Source organism: Vigna angularis, chromosome 6 (genome assembly GCF_016808095.1).
Source record: "Vigna angularis cultivar LongXiaoDou No.4 chromosome 6, ASM1680809v1, whole genome shotgun sequence".
NCBI lineage: Eukaryota > Viridiplantae > Streptophyta > Magnoliopsida > Fabales > Fabaceae > Vigna > Vigna angularis.
Window position 1 is genome coordinate 15,699,473 of NC_068975.1, and position 19,400 is coordinate 15,718,872.

Below are 19,400 nucleotides of genomic sequence, written 5' to 3' on the forward strand. Positions count from 1 at the left end.
TTTCTTTCATTAATTGTTAGGGTTTTTCCTCTTTGCTCAAAGCATGCATTGTTTAACTCATTCGATGTCATGATCATTGATTTTTTCGATATGGACACATACGAGGAAATCTAGACTTAAAATGTTTGATTCATTTTATTGCTTGTGCTCAATCCATCATGTACTATTAGACTTAAAATGTATATTGTTTGGATTTTTTCCTTCATGGGAGGGGTGTTAACATCATTTTAATTTTATTCCATATCTTTATACACAAAAAGCAGTATGAGAAACTTTGCAAACAATGTCGGAGACTCATCAAGCAAAGTAATGTCGAGGTTTGTGAGCTTCATTAAGTTTCCTAGAAAAGGAGGAATGGGGCCTACAAGGTTGCACCCTGCTAGCCAGAAGAAGAACCCAGCTTTGCCATCAACTGAGATGATGAAGAAGCAACATGGCAGATACTTAAGAAGAAGACATGGCCTCGCTGTTTGCCAGATCAATAAAAAGTTGACGCCGTCCATTTTTAAGGATTAATATTACATGTTTCAATACTATGAGGACTAAAATCCATCAAAGTTTTGAGTAGGGACTAAAATCAAAAATCAGTCATACTTAAGGATGAAAAACATATTTAACCCAAAATTTTAATATAATAAAATTTAAGTTTTTCATTACATTTATTTATTTTTAATTTCAATGAATATTATATATTTAGTTTTTATAATCTACTATTTATTTAAAGAATAATGATATTTAACAACATTTTTTTTCGACAACATTTTAACATTATTTATTTGACAACATTTGACAATAAAAAAAGTTATTTATTTGTGATCTGTTTAAATAGTATATATTTACTGCAATTTATGTTTTTTTATTTCTTTATTTATATCTTTATTTTTTTATTTCTTTATTTATATCTTTATTTTTTTATTTCTAATATAAACAAAGTAAAATAAGTATTTTTAATATAACTTTTTAAATATATCTTAAAATGTTGTTACATGAACAAGTTTTTCAATTAAATTTAAACTTTTCAATGACCGAATAAATATTTTTTTCATCAAGTAGTTTAGTTTTTTTATCACAACTAATTAAATAAATAATCTGAAATTGGACTTAAATTCAATGTGAACAAATCCATAAATTTGAATAAGTCTTTATGCATATTTTTTGTTACAATTTTTCAATATTTTCTTCTTCCTTAGATGTCTCCTGAACTCGAATTAATATACTGTTGTGCTTACTTTTATTTTGAATTTACAAAAAAGGAAAAATTTATTTTTATTCCTTCTTGAATCGATAATTTTGAAAAATCATTAATGACTTATTTTTTATTTGGCAAAATTTTATTAATATTCAAAGAATCTCCTTTATTATTTAATAGAAATTCAAACAAATTTTGTTTAATAATAGAAAAAAGAAAATATTAACGCATTGTATTTTGTTTGTTTTTGTCTATGTTTTTCAGTTTTATAGCATCAAATTCATCACCCGGCGGTGACACCGAACAAGGAAAGTCTGCACGCATAGGATTAAAAAAAATACTGGACATACATATTTTACACGTTTCATGCTGTTACTGTACCGTGACGAGACATTCAATAACAGCCAGATACGGTAGCACCCCGTGTGCGTGCGTTCGTGTGTGACTGTGCACTTTCTTACACTGCACCACCTCGCTCTCTCCGTCTAAATAGCTTCCACTTTCACGTTCTTCTTCTTGTGCGCCTTCTGCAAAATTGAATCTAAACTCTCTGAATCTGAATCTTAATGCAACCTTGTTGTTCCCAACACGGTAATCTCTCTCCCCTGCCCTTTCTGTCTCAAAATTTCATCAATTTAGCTATTGCATGTTGGTTTTTCACCTTTTTTTTGTGTTGTTTTGGATCGAACCCATGCGAGGGATTTTTCAGGGGTGTGTTTTTTTACTGCTGATTTTGGAAATTGAAGAAAAATATGAAATGGGGGTATGAAAACATTGATTTTGTTTCCTCGGGGAGAGGTTAAACCCTTGGATTGTGGTGTAACCGTGTAAGGGTAATGGGATTCTTTTTTATTTTTCGTTTTTCGATCAAATTCATGTTTTTGTTTTTTGTTTTATTTTGTTTCCTGAGCTGAAGTTTTGATTAGTTTCCGGAAGGAAAAGATGAAGTGGAAAAGGAGAAATATGTTATTTTTTTAGAAAATCCTATTCTTCGGGTTGTTGCATTGTTTTTTAATATTTTATTTTTTAATCAGTATGTTTTAGACTTAATGGGCCTATGTTTCATGGTTATAAGGATGTCCTTTCTGCAGGTGTTCGGTTTTGCTGCCAAGGTTACTGAAAAGAGGTTCGATGCTGGAAACTTTTTCCCTTGCAATTTGATTTATTTTTTCTAATGAATGAGCGTTTGTGTGCTTTTTGCGGCTTTGGTGTTGTTGATTCCTGTAATCCATATTTTCTTTTGCTTGAATTACTTATAATTGAATACCTTAACTTTTCTCTTTTAATGTTTCATGCCATCATATCGTGTTGATTTTCATTTGGGCTATGTTGTATCCCCAATCACTTTTATTGCCAGGCCTTCTCTTGTAAAAATTGCCTGTTTAGTGTGTACTATTTCATTGGTTGAAGCTTGTCTTTTTGCTGTGTTTTGTGGGGAAACGGAGAGGTGCTTCTCTATTTGAGTAACTATTGAATTTAGAATTTTAACAACCCTAGGAATCTCTGATCTCTAGTCTTTTAGTCATATTTAGCTGTCTCTGCTAAATCCTTGTTCAGAAACATACTCACAATTGAAATATGAATTCTATCTGCCTTCGATTAAGTATATTATAGTGTACGTCTATGAAACTTCTTTTCACTTTGTTTGGATGCTCATTGCAATGGAGAGGAAAAAAATAGAATGGAATGAAATAAAGAGGATAGAATTTGAGATTAATTAGAGAGTAATTTTAAAGTTGTTTGGATTGATGGAATTAGGAAGGAATGAGAGGAAATGATTTCTTTCTAATTATTTGGTTAGATAGAAAAGTAAATAAAAATAAATATTAGTTTGACAATTTTAGTACATTGCACTTAAACACAGTGAGCTCAAAAATTTCACTGGATCTGTATAGGTATCTAAAATTTGTAGCTAGAATATGGTTTTGCACATTCTGTCACTGGGTTTACTGAGAACAAGGATTCAAGAATATTACCATCCTTTTCTGTGGCTCGACCATTATGTATTAGAAATTTCTGCTACAATATTATGATTTAAAAATCAGTTTGAATCATTAAGTTCCTGCTAAGTTTCCTTTAAGTTCTGCTGTCATTAACATCTCATGAGAGAGACATGGTGGCATCACGACTAACTTCGTTTAGCTATGATGTTTGCTTTCAAATTTCATTCCATTTAAGTAAAGTTTCATCGGGAATTTTTCTATTATTTTTAACCTTCTAAAGTGGATCTAAAACAATTCTTTTACCTATTCTACTTCTATATTGGTGTATAGATTATTTTTAATTCTCCTCCATTCCTGCTTTGAAAATAACTTGATTTACTTTCAGATCTCCGTGATCCCATGACATGCATAAGCAACTTCCACTTTCATGTATCTTAATGAATAGTATGCTATTACACAAAAGTAAGAGCTTTTTCTCAATGCAATGTTTTATTTGCGAAGTAACTGCATAATCTACTACCTTTGAAGGTTTCAGTTTGATGCATTGTGGAAGAATTTCTACTATCACTCTTTAGAAACTGTGGGCATAATTCTATGGTCTATTTGGGTGAGGTAATTGAGAGTAACGAGTATTTGTCTATTTGGGATTGAAGAAATTAAAAATTTTAACATTGCTGAGTTGTATTTTAGGAAGGAATTTTGAGGTATTCAGTTTTTCCATATATATGAAATGAACAGACAAACCCTTTTTGCATTGTACAACCCTATGCCTCCTGTGTGTGAACCAGTGGCCAGCATGAGGTGGCTCCCTGTGAGCCTAGTGTCTGTTGTTTCCCCCCTCCCTACTTCTCCTCTGTTTCTTTTCCTACTCACTGTCTAGAAACTGCAAAAGTATCTTTAAAAGGAGGAGCTAGTTTGATGCACTATCATATTTTTCTTTTTCAAGGGCTTCATTTTCTTTTGTACATCATGGATTTCTTTTTAAAGTTTATATGAGGGCATTTTCCTAAATTTAGGTATAGCCTGCTGCTAATATCAGGTGATTAGGGTGCATATAAATTATTGACTAGGAATGTGATCACTTCACTTAAATTAATACAAATAAAATGTCCACTTAATTCCATGTAACCAAAGTTCAAAGTGAATTTGATGTTATAATCGTCATTGTTGGCAGTATAGGATTTGAGAGGGATAATACGAGAAAGGAGTGGGATTAAAAGAAATAGTACGCTAAGATGAATGAGTTGCTCCACAGGATCGGACAAGAAAAAAAACAATTATTATTGGATAGATATTGGTGTTATATCTACAGAGGAAAAGATTGTTGAAAATTGATTATGATAGTTGGACCAACCAAGGTTATCAAATTGAGATTCAAATCATGAATCGCCTAGCTAATTTTTAAATCGTGAATCATAATGTGTATTGAATCATATTATTTAGAGAGAAGGAAAAAAATAACTTAAATTGGCAGCGTATTAATTTTAAAATAGAAATAGATAAAATAACTTGAGCATAATTCTTCAAATAAAATTGTAAGTTATATCTAATATTATCAGATGCAAGTGCCATGGTAAATAACGAAATTTAACTGACCACCATGATGGTGTGGTGGATTTCAAATGATGGCCATCATACGTGATCTATTGGTGGCCATGGTGCGCCCATGGAGGAAATGAGAGAAAATTAAAAAATATAATTTGAACAATGCGGCTTGACACAATAAAAATTTGAACACTTTGAATGGAAATGATAGCAATAAGAAGAAATGTTAGTCTATGAGAGAAGGAAGAAGGGTAATTAGTTGTAATAGCCTAACTGCCTATGACAGTTAGAAGTGGGCGGGAGAAGGAGTATAAATAGAGGTCTGTTAGTTGGTAAAAGGCATGTTTTATTGAATTGTCTGTTGACAGGTTCTGACCTGTGGAGAGGGTTAAGCCTTTGGATTCTTTCTGTACAGATACACTACTGTGAATAATATTCAGTTTTCCCTATCTTTCTTATGTCTTCTGGTGAGAAAGAGAGTTCTTGATTAGGTTCCCAATATAGGAACCTATCAATTGGTCCGACTTGTCGGATCCCATTAGGAGAGGAGACGTTAGCGCATGATGGAGGGAAGAGTGGTGGCAGTCGAAGGGCACTTGGACGCTGTCGAGATTGCAATAGCCGAGACGAAGGCAGATACGACGGCGATACGACAGGACATCCAAGCAATCTTGAAGGTGCTTGGGGAACGTAACCACAATCACAGGGGCCAGCATCAGGATGAGAGCCAATCGTCGGTGAATGATAATGGGGGCAGACCCGATGGCGAAAGGGGAAGAAGAGGAGAAAGTAACCAAGAAGGAATGGTCAATTGGAGGAAACGGGTCGAGTTGCCCGTGTTTGAAGGAGGTGAACCATGGATTTGGGTAGGCAGAGCGGAGAACTTTTTCGAGGTCAGCGGGTGCCTGAAGAGGAGAAGCTACAATTGGCTTTTATTAGTATGGAGGGTTACGCCGGAAGTTGGTTCCGTTTTTCGCGGGAGAAAACCAAGAACCATTCTTGGGATGAATTGAAGAGGGCTTTGGGAATACGATTCGGGGGAGGAACAAGAGGGACCGTTTATGAGAGGTTGTCGACCATAAAACAGGCAGGGTCGGTGGAGGAGTATATTCGCGAATTCAAAGTTCTGGTTGGGCAGACGACCAAGATACCCGAGGAGTTGATTATGGGTTACTTCATGGGGGGTCTACAGGAAGAGGTGAGCGATCATGTCAGGCCGCATGACCCACCTGATCTATTGACCGCCATGCGAGTTGCGCGGGAGGAGGATGGGTGTCCACAAATCAAAGTTCCTGGTGAAAAATGACAGGAGCGGTGGTGCGGTCAGAATCAAATCGCGATACAACGGTGCAAGGAGGGCCGGCGGAGAGTATCGGGTCTGTAAAGAAAGACGCGACGTAGGGGGGAAGTAACGTGAGAGCTAACAGCGACGGGAGAGAAAGGAATGTCCGCAATCTACCATACTCGAAGTATGTCAAACAGAGAGAGGAGGGGAGATGTTTCAGGTTTGGCGGACCTTTCAGCCTCGACCATCGCTACCCTGAAAGGGGTTTAAGGATGCTAATCGTGGCAGAAGAGGAGGAAGAGACAGAAGGCGAGGCGGGAACCGAGATGAATATTGCCACGATGGAGCTATCGGCGCTGTCCGCTGGCTGTCTCACGTCTCCCAAAACGATGAAGTTACGAGGACGAATTGGACGCCGAGAGGTGCTGGTTATGATTGACAGTGGTGCGACCCACAATTTTATCAATCGAAGGGTGGTGGAGGAATTGGAGTTGGCGGTAGTGGAGACCTAACCTTATATTGTAAGTCTGGGGGACGGACACAAGAAGAGGATCAACGGTTGCTGTGAGCAGGTGGCTTTGGAGTTGGGAGATGAAAAAATTGTCGAAAGATTTTACCTGTTTGAACTCGGAGGAGTAGAGGTAATCCTTGGGGTGGAGTGGTTGGAGAAACTAGGAAAGGTGACGGTGGATTGGCGGAAGTTGACTATGGTATACAGACAAGGAGAGAAGGAGATAACAGTGAAGGGGGACCCCATGTTGGAACGAAAAGTGGTGGGACCCAGGGCCTTATTAAAAATGGATAAAGTAGAAGCTTGGCTTATGGTATGGGAATTGGGCTCACTAGAGTCCAAGGAAAGTACTCAGAAGTTTGTGGCCTCACCGACAAGCAAAAGCAAGAGATGGAGTTGATGTTGGGCAAGCATGACGTGGTGTTCTCGGAGCCTACGGGGCTGCCACCTAGCAGAGGGATGGTGCATTATATACCGCTTAAAGAGGGGGTAGATCCCATTAACGTGAGGCCCTACCGGTACCTACACGTGATGAAAGGAGAAATAGAACAACAGGTTGCTGAGATGCTCCGATCGGGGGTGATCCGTCCAAGCCACAACCCCTATTCGAGTACTGTCATTCTGGTGAAGAAGAAGGACGACAGCTGGCGCTTCTGCATAGACTACAGGGCACTGAATCGAGCTACGGTGCCGGACAAATTTCCCATACCAGTGATCGAGGAGTTGCTGGACGAGTTGGGAGGGGCTTCCTACTTCTCTAAGGTGGACTTGAAGGCGGGATACCACCAGATTCGCATGGGTGAGAAGGATATAGAGAAGACTGCGTTCCGAACGCACCAGGGGCACTACGAGTTCGTGGTAATGCCCTTCGGGCTCACCAACGCGCCGGCGACGTTTCCGAGCGCGATGAACAACCTTTTCCAACCCTATCTACGCAAGTTCGTTTTGGTTTTCTTTGATGACATCTTAGTCTATAGTCGAACTTGGAAGGAGCATCTCGAGCATGTTGGAAGCGTCCTTTCAACCTCAACCTTGGAACGAGATCAATGGGTGGCTAACCGGAGGAAGTGCGAGTTCGGACAAACCCAAATTAAATACTTGGGACATATTATTTCGCACAGAGGTGTGGAGATGGATGATGAGAAGATAAAGGCCGTTGTGGAGTGGGAGAGACCAAAATCGGTAAAAAGCTTAAGGGGATTCTTGGGATTGTCGGGGTACTATTGGAGGTTCATAAAGGATTATGGCAAAATTGCCAGACCTTTAACGGACCTGCTGAAGCAAGGGGGATTCGCCTGGAATGAGAGGGCAGACGAGGCATGGTAGACTTTGAAGAGAGCCATTACGACGGCCCCAGTGTTGTCTTTACCTGAATTTCAGCAACCCTTCCACATTGAATGTGACGCATCGGGCAAAGGCGTGGATGCAGTTTTGATGCAAGGAAAGAAACCCATAGCCTTTTTCAGTAAGGCGTTATCCGAAGGAACATTGAACAAGTCTATTTACGAGAAAGAGTTGATGGCTCTCATATTAGCCATACAGCATTGGAGGCCCTATCTGTTGGGGCAGAAGTTTGTAGTCCACAATGATCAGAAGAGCTTAAGATACCTACTAGAACAGCGAATCACGACTCAGAATCAGCAAAATTGGATAGCCAAGATGTTGGGGTACAATTTTGAGATCGTGTATAAGACGGGGACTGCTAACATAGCTGCTGATGCGTTGTCCAGGAGGGACGAGGGTGAAAACGGGGAGGAAAGGGAATTGTGTGTGGTGGCCAAGCCCTCAAAGACTTCGCTGACATTACCATCCTGCCATTCTGGAGTATATAGGACGTACAGGAGGATAGCCCAATCGTTGTATTGGGTCGGAATGAAAAAAGACGTGACGGAATTTGTGGCTAAATGTCGTGTGTGCCAGCAACACAAGTACCTAACATCCTCACCTCAGGGATTATTACAGCCATTGCCTGTTCCGAATGCAGTGTGGGAAGAGTTAAGCATGGATTTCATAGTTCGTTTGCCCAGATCCAAGGGGTATGATGCAATTCTGGTGGTGGTGGACCGCTTGAGCAAATATGCACATTTCCTACCGCTCAAGCATCCCTACCCGGCAAGAACGGTGGCTGAAGTCTTCATAAGAGAAATCGTAAGGCTGAATGGGATTCCACAGTCCATCATGACAGATAGGGACCCATTGTTCCTAAGTATATTCTGGAAAGAGTTGTTCAAGAGTCAGGGAACGCAATTAAAAATGAGCACCATGTACCACCCTGAGACGGACGGACAAACGGAGGTTCTGAATCGGGGTTTAGAAGGTTATCTCAGGTGTTTCTGTTCGGAGCAGCCAAGGGGATGGATGACTGTTTTGTCGTGGGCGGAATATTGGTATAACACAAGCTATCAAGGAGCTATAAGGTGCACTCCTTTTGAGGCTGTGTATGGGAGGACGCCCCCCTCTTTGCATAGATTCATTCCTGGCGAATCATTGGTGGAGGCAGTGAGTCAGGAGCTTCAAACTAGGGACGAAGCCCTGAAACAGTTGAAGTTTCATCTAGAGAGGGCACAGGAACTAATGGTGCGACAAGCTAATAAAAGGAGGGAGGCTGCGGATGTAGAAGTGGGGGATTGGGTATATTTGAAGATACGGCCCCATAGACAATCCTTGATGCCAACTAGGCTTCACCCAAAGTTGGCAGCCATATATTTTGGGCCATTCCAGGTTATTCAGAGGGTGGGGGAGGCAGCTTGTAAGTTGCAGTTGCCAGAGACAGCACGAATTCATCCTGTCTTCCATGTGTCACAATTGAAAAAGGCTATAGGAGAACAAAGAGTGGAAAAGGAATTGCCACAAGACCTGCAGACAGAAGGGCCTTCATTTTGGCCAGTGCACATTTTAGGAAGAAGACAGCTGCAGGGAGAAGGGGAAAGTGTGCCACAACTTCTGGTAGAATGGCAAGAAGGAGGGCCGGAAGGGGCCACCTGGGAAGATGAAATGACTATCAGGGAGCAGTACCCCGATTTCAACCTTGGGGACAAGGTTGGTCTTCAAGGGGAGGGTATTGATAGGAATAAGAAGAAATGGTTAGTCTATGAGAGAAGGAAGAAGGATAATTAGTTGTAATAGCCTAACTGCCTATGACAGTTAGAAGTGGGCGGGAGAGGGAGTATAAATAGAGGCCTGTTAGTTGGTAAAAGGCATGTTTTGTTGAATTGTCTGTTGACAGGTTCTGACCTGTGAAGAGGGTTAAGCCTCTGGATTTTTTCTGTACAGATACACTACTGTGAATAATATTCAGTTTTCCCTATCTTGTGTCTTTTGGTGAGAAAGAGAGTTCTTGATTAGGTTCCCAATTTAGGAACCTATCAGGAAACCTCTATTTGATGTCGTGTCCGGTATTCATGTTTATGTTTGTGCTTCATATCATACTAGTTTTATGATGCAAGTGTTTTGAGGAGGCAGGTTAATCACTGTCAAGAAGCAGACAAAATTATTTTAGTTATCGAGAAAATTACATTTGTATCATGCTGACTGTTTCTGCTTTTGTTTTGGTAGCTTATACAATTTTTTTTTAATCTTTGCATGGACACCAGAGTAACAGAAATTACCAAAGATGGATCAACAAAACCAAAATAACACTCCAGATGGTTCAGGAGATGTGCCTTTGAAGCGCAAGCGTGGTCGTCCAAGGAAATACCCGAAGCCAGATTCAGAGGAGAGTTCCTATATCCTAGTTAGTCAAAATAAAAGGCAGAATCCTGTTCGTGCAGAACAAACGCCCGTGCCTCCTGGCTTTGAAACAGTTAATGGAAGTCAACAATTTCAAAGGGGTCAAGAGAGTCATTTAAATAATGCAATGGTGGGCCAACTAGTTTCTGGTGTAATTGAGGCTGTATTTGATGCTGGATATTTGCTCAGTGTTAGAGTTGGTGATTCTGATACTACTTTGAGGGGGTTGGTCTTCAAGCCTGGACGATATGTTCCTGTCTCGCCTGAAAATGATGTTGCTCCGAGTGTTCCAATGATCCATAGAAATGAGGTTTCTTTCCCTTCAAGAGCAGCACAGTTTCAAACTCCTCTCCCAAAGGAGAGGAATGAACAGCCAGTGAGTGTTCATAGAGTTGAAACTATTGCAATGAATGGCTCACCGTCTGTCCCTCAGATACCTAGAGGAGCTGTTAGTTCTAGTAACTTGGTTGCCTCTTCTGGAAAGAATGTGCCTTCTGTGCCAGGCCAGATCACTCATCAACTACCCAGAGGTAATGTGGTGCCTGTAATGCTCCAACTTAATAATTTTGCAAACGGGGGGCCAGTTTCTAATCAACCATCACAAGTCAACACCCAAGTTTCTCTAGGGAGTGGAGTGATTTCTTCCAAAGAAATCCCTGTAGATGGAAACCCTTCACTTGTATCTCACACTCAAACTATCTCACACTCAACCGGCATGCAAAGTGAAGATGCTCCAGCACATAATCAATCTTCATCTCATGTGGTGAATGAAGATGAAGCCAAATCTATGAGAATGCCTAGCATGCCTTTTGAGCATCTGATTACGGAAGTTGTCAAGAGGATCCAAGATCCATCAGAGGCCATGGATAATGAGACTACTGACAACTGCAAGTCAGGTGATAATATGGTAGAGAAGGATCCAAGTGGTACTCAGGAAGACAAAGTTAATGATGTAGATCAACCCATCTTGATTAAGCCACTGCAAGCTGTACAGTCTTGTCCTCCGGAAATCTCAACATCTGCTCCCAAGCCTTCGGACTACACCGAAACTGACAGAATGACTGAGCTTTTGCAGGTAAAACAAAGGATTTAACCATTTGTATTTCTTAGGCTTTTGAGTGTGAAGTAGGGGTGATGGAAGAAACCGAGACTTTGTTACCCTTTAGTTGCTATGTACCTAAATTGCGACATATGTATTAATGCGCTCTAATTTAACAAGGTTTTTCAACATAACAATACGGAGAACCAGGCATCCAAAGCAGCAGAGCTAGAATCTGGAAACAAGTTGGATGATATAAGGATTTTAGGAACTGGACTTGAAGATGGTGGAACTATTCAATCAACAAAGCCGTTCTGAGTATTGAATCTGGTTTATAAATGTCATCATTTGTGGCTATTGTGCCACCAGGTTTATCTGTCATAAGTAGGTAACATATCTGTCATGGTGAATATTCAGCTTTTAGTTCTAATCTCAATGATGTTAAACATTTTCAAACGTGCAAGCCTCATTGAATTTGGTGAAGATAGCTTGTTATAGCTATAATTAATTGTTTTATATTAGAGACCATTCCTTCAAGTCGGATGTTAATTACTTTCTTAGCAAATCAAATATTGTCCAAAACTTCAATTAAATGTTTCAAGCCATTTTATGAGGCAGTCAATTGTACTGTGTGCTTGTTATTCACTGTTGTCTTTGTTGCGCATCTAGTTTTTTCTTTGAAACAGCATTGGCCTATTCTGTGATAGTTTTGTTCCTTGAGTTCCGTGATACAGTGCTGGATAGTTCCAGAAAAAATAACTCTTGTTTTCACTGTGATGTCCATCTGGTTGATGAATTAAATGGATGTTTAGATTCCAGTTGGGGAAGCTCAAAAGTAATTTTACTCCTTAAGTAATAAATTTTTACTCCATTTTGCTTTGGAATATGAGAATGTGCATTACAATTTCCAGAATCACATTTTCAACTTTTGTCCAAACATAGCCTAAAGGAGATTGTCACTATGTCTTGGGTTAGAGAGAGGCTTTGGTGATGCATACATATATATGCACTATTGATATTAGAGTCTTTTCTTTTTAAACCATTGAGTTTTACATTGTTTTTATTTTTCACGTGTGTCCCAATCTAAAATAAGGAAAATGGTAATAATTGTTCCAACACATTTGATTAAGGAATCACAAGTAAAAATGTAATATCCTTTCTTCTATGATTTCTAATGCAACTTGAATAATAATTTTATTTATTGATCGATTCCTTAATAAGTGTTTTAAAGGAAGTGGTATGTAAGACTTTAATCTCTACTTTGTATATTCCCTAAATCTTAATATTTTTTTAAGGAGTAATTTCAATCTAATTGTTTTGGAAAATAAACGACAACTTCACACAAATAGTTGTAACCATGATTTCATTTGATTCCCGCTTACATCAATAAATTACAGGTGTGAAATGCTGAAATCAATCATTTTATTATTTAATTCAACTTTCCAAAATTATTCTTTAAAGTTTCAAATAACTTGTTCTCTATTCATAATCCGACTTTTGTTTTTTAACTTCAAAAGTTTATGTTAAAATTTTAATATAATTGTACCAGCAGGAACCGGACGTCGTACGGAAGGACATCCACGTCATTGGACTGCCAAACGGACCGACCGCCCACATCACCGTATGAGACCCAAGGACCAGACGCCGTATGGAAGGACATCCACGTCATCGGACTGCCAAACGGACCGGCCGCCCACATTACCGTATGAGACCCAAGAAACTACTCTTCTACTACTGTTGGGAAGGGTTAGGTATTGAAGGGCGGACGCCCATGTGCCCCGTGATCGCTCACTATTGTGAAGGTTATGTATGGCAGGGCAGACACCCGTGCGCCCATACTCAAGAGTAACCCGAAGCCAGCCGCCCAGACCGTGGACCCGTCAGGACCGGCCGGTCTCAAGGATAAGACCCGCGAGGACGGCCGACCGTGTTACTAATCATCTTAGTTTAAGGTAAGTAGGGTTTAAAAGCTATTTGGGCTGAATTGGGCCGTGATTAACTTTTCACTAATCCCAAGCCCATAGCGAAAACTATAAATACAGATCCAGGGTGAGTGGTAGATAGGTTACATTTACTGCACATTCATTACTGTCTGACAAAAACGCCTTAGCTCTCAACTGACTTTGGCATCGGAGAATCTTTTGCAGGTCTCCCACCGGCAAACTGAGGAGTGAGTACAGAGGATCCGACGTACGGAATACGAGAAGAGAGTGACGTGGAGACGTGGGACCAGCACAGTCCCTCACATCCGAAACATTTGGCGCCCACCGTGGGGCCGTGTGATTTTAAATACCCAATCGTGACCACGAGAAATATGAGCACAGACGACCCTATCGAGATGATCAGAGTTCTACAACAGAAGATGGACGAGATGCAACAGCGTCATGAAGATGAGTTGGCGGCGGTTAAGGCCGATTGTGAAGCCCAGATAAGCCGGGAGATTGCAAGGAAGGACGGGGACGAGCGGGTGAAGGAGAAGGGGAAGGGGAAGGATGCCGTAGAGGAACGTTCGGAACAGAATACCGAACGCGATGAGACCTGGAGGCCGACTGGTACCGAGGCCGAAGGAAGTAAGGCCAAGTCGGTACACGCGGAGAGCGCGGCTGAGGATAGGCGGATGGTGGTCAAACCGGAGCCTTCCTCCACGCTATTACTCCCCTTCGCCCAAAACATAATGGACGTTCAAATTTCTGAACAATTCATTGCACCCCAATTCAAAATGTATGATGGAACCACCAATCCTGAGGGCCACATCAAAACCTTCTCGAACGCGATGGCATTCAGAACAGGCAACAACGCCATCTGGTGCCGGGCATTCTCGTTGTCTTTGGAAGACGAGGCCCTTGAATGGTTTAACAACCTGCCTCCCAATTCCATAGAAAATTTCGCCAGACTGAAGCAGCTGTTTATCCGGCAATTCGCGACTAACAGCACACAGGACTTGACCGTGTTTGAGTTGGTCACCCTGAAGCAGGGGAAGGAAGAAACGCTGAGAGCGTTCATGGATCGGTACCAGAAAACCGTACGGCGGGTGAAGGCGTTATGTCCGGAGCTCGCCCTCCATTACATCCTACCCGCTCTCAAGCCCGGACCGTTCAAAGACAGCGTCTGTCGGCGAGCCCCTAAGACTATGGAGGAGCTGAGGGAACGCGCGACAGACGAGATAAGGGTTGAGGAGATGAAGTTATCCTACAAAAAGGAGAGCCAGGAGCTTAGGAGTGAGAAGGCGGACGGGGAGAAACCCGACAATTCGGTAGGAAAACCGGGCGGCAACAGGCAGAAGGAACCGCGCCGAGGGCCCCGTTTCCAGTAGTACACCCCTCTAAACGCCCCCCGAGAGAAGATCCTCCGGGAGGCGCTCAGCGCGGATCTGCTCCCAGAACCTATGAAGCGACCCACACCATCCGGTGCGGATGGAAGTAAACACTGCGCCTACCACAAGAACATGGGTCATACCACCGAGGAGTGTGTGACCCTGAAGGACAAAATTGAAGAGCTAATCCAGGCGGGAAAGCTGAAGAAGTATATACGGGACGACCGTTCTCAGGCGCCCGCCGAGAGGACTGTTAGACGACCAGCATACAGGTCCGACAGACCGAGGAACGACCGGACCGAACGTCCTCGCTCCGAGCGAAGACGAAGCTGACGCCACAGCAGAAGTCGCGAACATCCACTACGGGGGCACATCAACACGATATCATGAGGGTTTGCCGGGGGAGGATCATCATCGTCCGCCCAAAAGCGCCACATACGAGCCCTACATTCCGTGCACTCGGTAGATAGGCCCCGGCGCACTATGCCCCCCATCACGTTCTCGGATGAAGACTTCCACGCACCCGATCCCGATCAGGACGACCCAACGGTGATAACGGCCGAGATCGCCCGCTACGGCGTCAGCAAGGTTTTGGTAGATCAGGGGAGCTTAGTGAATATCCTCTATTGGAAAACTTTCCAGCAGATGGATATCTCGGAGGATCTCATCGTCCCTTACAATGGTCAGATTGTAGGTTTTGCGGGAGAGAGGGTGGACACCCGCGGGTATGTGGAGTTGAGGACGAGGTTGGGAACCGGACGATCTAGCGAAGAAAAGAGAGTCAGATATCTGTTGGTCGAAGCCAACACCTCATACAATGTGTTGCTCGGCCGGCCATGTCTGAACGCGTTCGGGGCGATCGTGTCCACACCCCACCTCACGATGAAGTACCCCTCCGAAAAGGGGACCATATGCACGGTCCGGGCGGATCAGAAGACGGCCCGGGAATGCTATGCAGCCGGTCTGAAGCTGCACACCCACCAAGGAAAGAGGAGGGCGACCGGCTCCGAAGTCGCCATGGCCGACCTCGTCCCGAGGACGAACACTGAAGACCGGCTGGAACCTATGGGAGAAACCCAGCCGGTCCTAATAGGGAAAGAGCCCACCCAGACGACCACCATGGCGAGAGGATTGGAACCAGAGATGGAAAAAGAGCTTAGATCGCTCTTATGGAAGAACAGGGACCTGTTCGCATGGACGGCGACTGACATGCCGGGGATTCACCCATCGGTCATGTCTCACAAGCTGGCACTGTTTAAAGAGGCCCGTCCGGTGGCACAAAAGAAGCGAAGGCTGGGAGACGAGAAAAGAAAAGCTGTTGAAGAGGAGGTAGGGAAACTAAAGGCGGTGCCCCGAGGATTAGAGCCAATAAATATACATCACATCGATCTAGCCTAATAAACAAGGCTCCATTCATACCGGCTTAATTCATTATTGCCTCCTACCATATGGCATCTCCTCTACTTCAATTCAAACTAGCGCTTCGCCCCTTTCCTCTTTCTTTGCTGCAATAGATGAGATTTGGCCTAGTTCCAATCCTTTGTCAAGTCACTTAAAAGCAGCCTCCCTCCTCATTTACTGCAAGTGAGAAATGGCCTAGCTTTCCGCTGACCTGATTAGTAGTCAGACTAATGATCTACCCACCTATACCACTTGGCTGGCCAACGTGGTAATGGTAAAAAAGGCCAGCGGGAAGTGGCGAATGTGCACGGATTACACTGATCTCAACAAAGCCTGCCCGAAAGACTCTCATCCCTTACCTAGCATTGACGCGTTGGTAGATGGCACGTCCGGACACCGGATACTAAGCTTTCTAGACGCGTATTCTAGGTATAACCAGATACCAATGTATGGCCCTGACCGAGAGAAGACGACCTTCATGACCGAGCGGGCTAACTTTTGCTACGAGGTAATGCCCTTCGGCCTGAAAAACACCGGGGCCACTTACTAGCGATTAATGGACCGGATCTTCCAAGAGAAAATTGGCAGATGCATGGACGTCTATGTAGATGACATGGTCGTCCGATCGGCAGACGGTAGTGGCCATATAAAAGACTTGGAGGAAGTTTTTCACCAAGTCAGAAAATTCGGGATGCGCTTAAACCCGGCCAAATGTACGTTCGGGGTAGCCGCCGGGAAGTTCTTAGGCTTCATGCTTACGTCTAGGAGAATCGAAGCTAATCTTGACAAGTGCGAAGCGATATTGCAGATGCAAAGCCCGGCCACCCTTAAAGAAGTACAAAGACTCGTTGGGCGGCTCACAACATTGTCCCGATTCATCCCAAAGTTAGCCGACGAGTTAGACCCGTCCTACGAAGAATGAAGAAGGGCGCCGGCTCGATATGGGACGCCGAATGCGAACGAGCGTTCCAGGATGTCAAAACCATCCTGCTCAACCCACCCGTCATGAACCGTGCGGCGCTAGGGGAGGACTTGCATATCTTCCTGGGCGTGTTAGAATCGGCCATCAGCGCCGTGATAACGCAAGAACAGCCCCAACCAAAGCTGATGTACTTCGTCAGCCGCACGCTCCTGGACCGAGAGACTCGCTACCAACAAGTGGAAAAGGTGGCGCTCGCTTTACTAAACGCGTCAAGACGCCTCCGGCCATATTTCCAAAGCCACCAAATCGTCGTCAGAACCGATTTCCCCATTTCAAAAATCCTAAGGAAGCCGGACCTGGCGGGACGCATGGTGGCATGGGCGGTAGAATTGTCCGAGTTCGGCTTGCGCTACGAACCGAGAGGGCTGGTCAAGGGCCAGCACCTCGCCGACTTCGCAGTCGAGCTACCTCCCACCCGCCAGGACGAGTGGAATCTGTACGTGGATGGGGCGTCCGGCATATCAGTTTGTGGGGCCGACATCGTGTTGGAGGGCCCTAACGGATTCCTGTTAGAGCACTCCTGATATTTAAGTTCAAGGCCTCCAATAATCAAGCAGAATACGAAGCCCTGGTGGCCGGCCTAGGGTTGGCAAGGGATATGGGGGCAAAAAGAATCACCTGCCGGACGGACTCCCAACTGGTCGTCGGCCAGATGAATGGTGACTTTCAAGTGAAGGAGGAGCACTTGATGCGATACTTCCACCGCGCGTCAGAGCTGGCAAGGGCGTTCGACCAGATCACCATCCAACATATTCCGAGGGAGGAAAATACCCGGGCGGATATGTTATCTAAACTCAGCTTCGGAAAAGAGAGGGGACAGCTAACGATTATCGTGCGGCAAGTGTTGTTCCAACCCTCGATTGATTATTTGGCGGTGTCTACCGAGGAGGAGGATTGGCGATCCGAAATCAGAGAGATTATGTCTCGACAGGACGACGGACGCCCTGTCCAGCCCAAAGAAGCGAAGAGGATCGCACAAGACTGGTGCTCAGCGCCCCACTTAGGGCGCCCAGGCGGTGTGTGGGTCAGAACAAACGCTCAGGGTCAACTTAGAAGGGAAGCAGGCGTGGTGCGACTCGAGGAAGTTGCGCTCAGCTTCCCTGAAAAGGGCGCCGAGGCGCGAGCCAGGGGCATCCTACACTGAGGGCTCTAGAAAAGGGCAGCCAAGCGTGAGACAATGTACTCTGGCGTTGAGGGCCCCTAAAGTGGCGCTCAACGCTACTGCTATCCTCCTTTGTACTACTTTTCCAGTGCTTCCTGAGTTCGAACTCCTTACTACTTCAACTCTTCTTCCAAATCATCTCAATTCCTTTTGAAAACAAGAAAATCTAGCACAAAACCATTAAATTCACCTTCAACTCTCTTATTAATCAAAAATATGATTCCAAGATAGTTTCTAAGTCAAAAAGGGTATTTTTAGTATCAAAATTAAGTATCAAATAACGGTAAATTCAACCGTTATCACAACCCCAAACTTAGAACTTTGATTGTCCTCAAGCAAACAAAATGTAACTTAGCTTTCAACCAATCCATAGAATGGTTTCAACACAATTCAAAACCTTTTCTTTCAAGACAAGTAATTGCTCATATCAGCTTATAAAGAATATCAATCAAGATGAATAAATGCCTTGATTCAATTAAGCTCATTGTGGTGCTCACATAATCACAGAATATTCAATAGATGCTATACTCATGAATGATCAACCAAGCAAAGATGTAATCATGCATACATGGAAGTACTCCTCACCAAGAAAAAGTGTTTCTCTCAAACACACAGGTGTATATAGAGATGACTCATTCACTCTACTATCACAACGTCACATAAATCAACTTTGCCTTTCAGTTAACCATAATCAATCAAAGTCACAAGCAAGTATCATCATAAGGGATTTTCTATGGCTTGTAATGTGGTTGGGCTAAGAAGAAAATTGGTTTTTCCAGATCACAAAATCCTTGAGTTAAGAGAGTCATTCAAAATTTCATCATTTAAACACAATCTCTTTTTTCAAAACCATTCTCACTTATTCCCAACTTTCTCTTGCATTGAGATTTTCTTTTCTTTTTCTTTTGCTTTTCATTTGCTCAATATTTAGCTCAATGCTCATTCTCTTTATTTTCCCTTTTTAGATTTCCCAACAACCCCAAACATGAACCTTTATCAATACCACACAAATATTCTCAACTTAACTCAATTTCAAAAAGGGTTTTCATATCATGTTTAAGGCTAAAGGTTCAAAGGATATAACACATTGTACTTTCTTTTATTGGGCTAAAATCATGCATTGGCTAAAAAGGGATAACAACATATGGCCTTGATCATATGACACATGCAAGCAAGTGATTCAATCATAGAAACCTGGGCAAAGTCATTCATGCTTTCAAAGTAATAACAATCATTCATAAAAAACTTTGGAGTTCAATCCTCACACAGGCTAATTCAAGTTCCAACATTTAGATAAACAT

At 42.9% G+C, this 19,400-nt stretch overlaps 2 protein-coding genes across 5 annotated transcripts; both read left to right on the forward strand.

Annotated features, from left to right (window-relative positions):
* Positions 1-1,568: 1,568 nt before the first annotated feature.
* Positions 1,569-11,863, forward strand: LOC108318924 (protein METABOLIC NETWORK MODULATOR 1). 4 transcript variants are annotated; one of them, XM_017549918.2, is made up of 5 exons: positions 1,626-1,780; positions 2,281-2,315; positions 3,518-3,594; positions 10,067-11,277; positions 11,422-11,863. In XM_017549918.2, exons 4-5 carry the CDS (start codon positions 10,087-10,089, stop codon positions 11,557-11,559), a joined length of 1,329 nt encoding a protein of 442 aa, XP_017405407.1. In that variant the 5' UTR covers positions 1,626-1,780; positions 2,281-2,315; positions 3,518-3,594; positions 10,067-10,086; the 3' UTR covers positions 11,560-11,863. The 4 variants fall into 4 exon arrangements, with proteins under 4 accessions (XP_017405404.1, XP_017405407.1, XP_052735047.1 ...); XM_052879087.1 differs by having other exon boundaries at positions 1,650-1,780; positions 2,265-2,315; XM_017549915.2 differs by lacking the exon at positions 3,518-3,594 and having other exon boundaries at positions 1,569-1,780.
* A 1,692-nt stretch (positions 11,864-13,555) lies between these two features.
* On the forward strand, positions 13,556-14,554 carry LOC108318916 (uncharacterized). Its single transcript, XM_017549905.1, has one exon. It carries the CDS (start codon positions 13,556-13,558, stop codon positions 14,552-14,554), a length of 999 nt encoding a protein of 332 aa, XP_017405394.1.
* Positions 14,555-19,400: the final 4,846 nt, after the last annotated feature.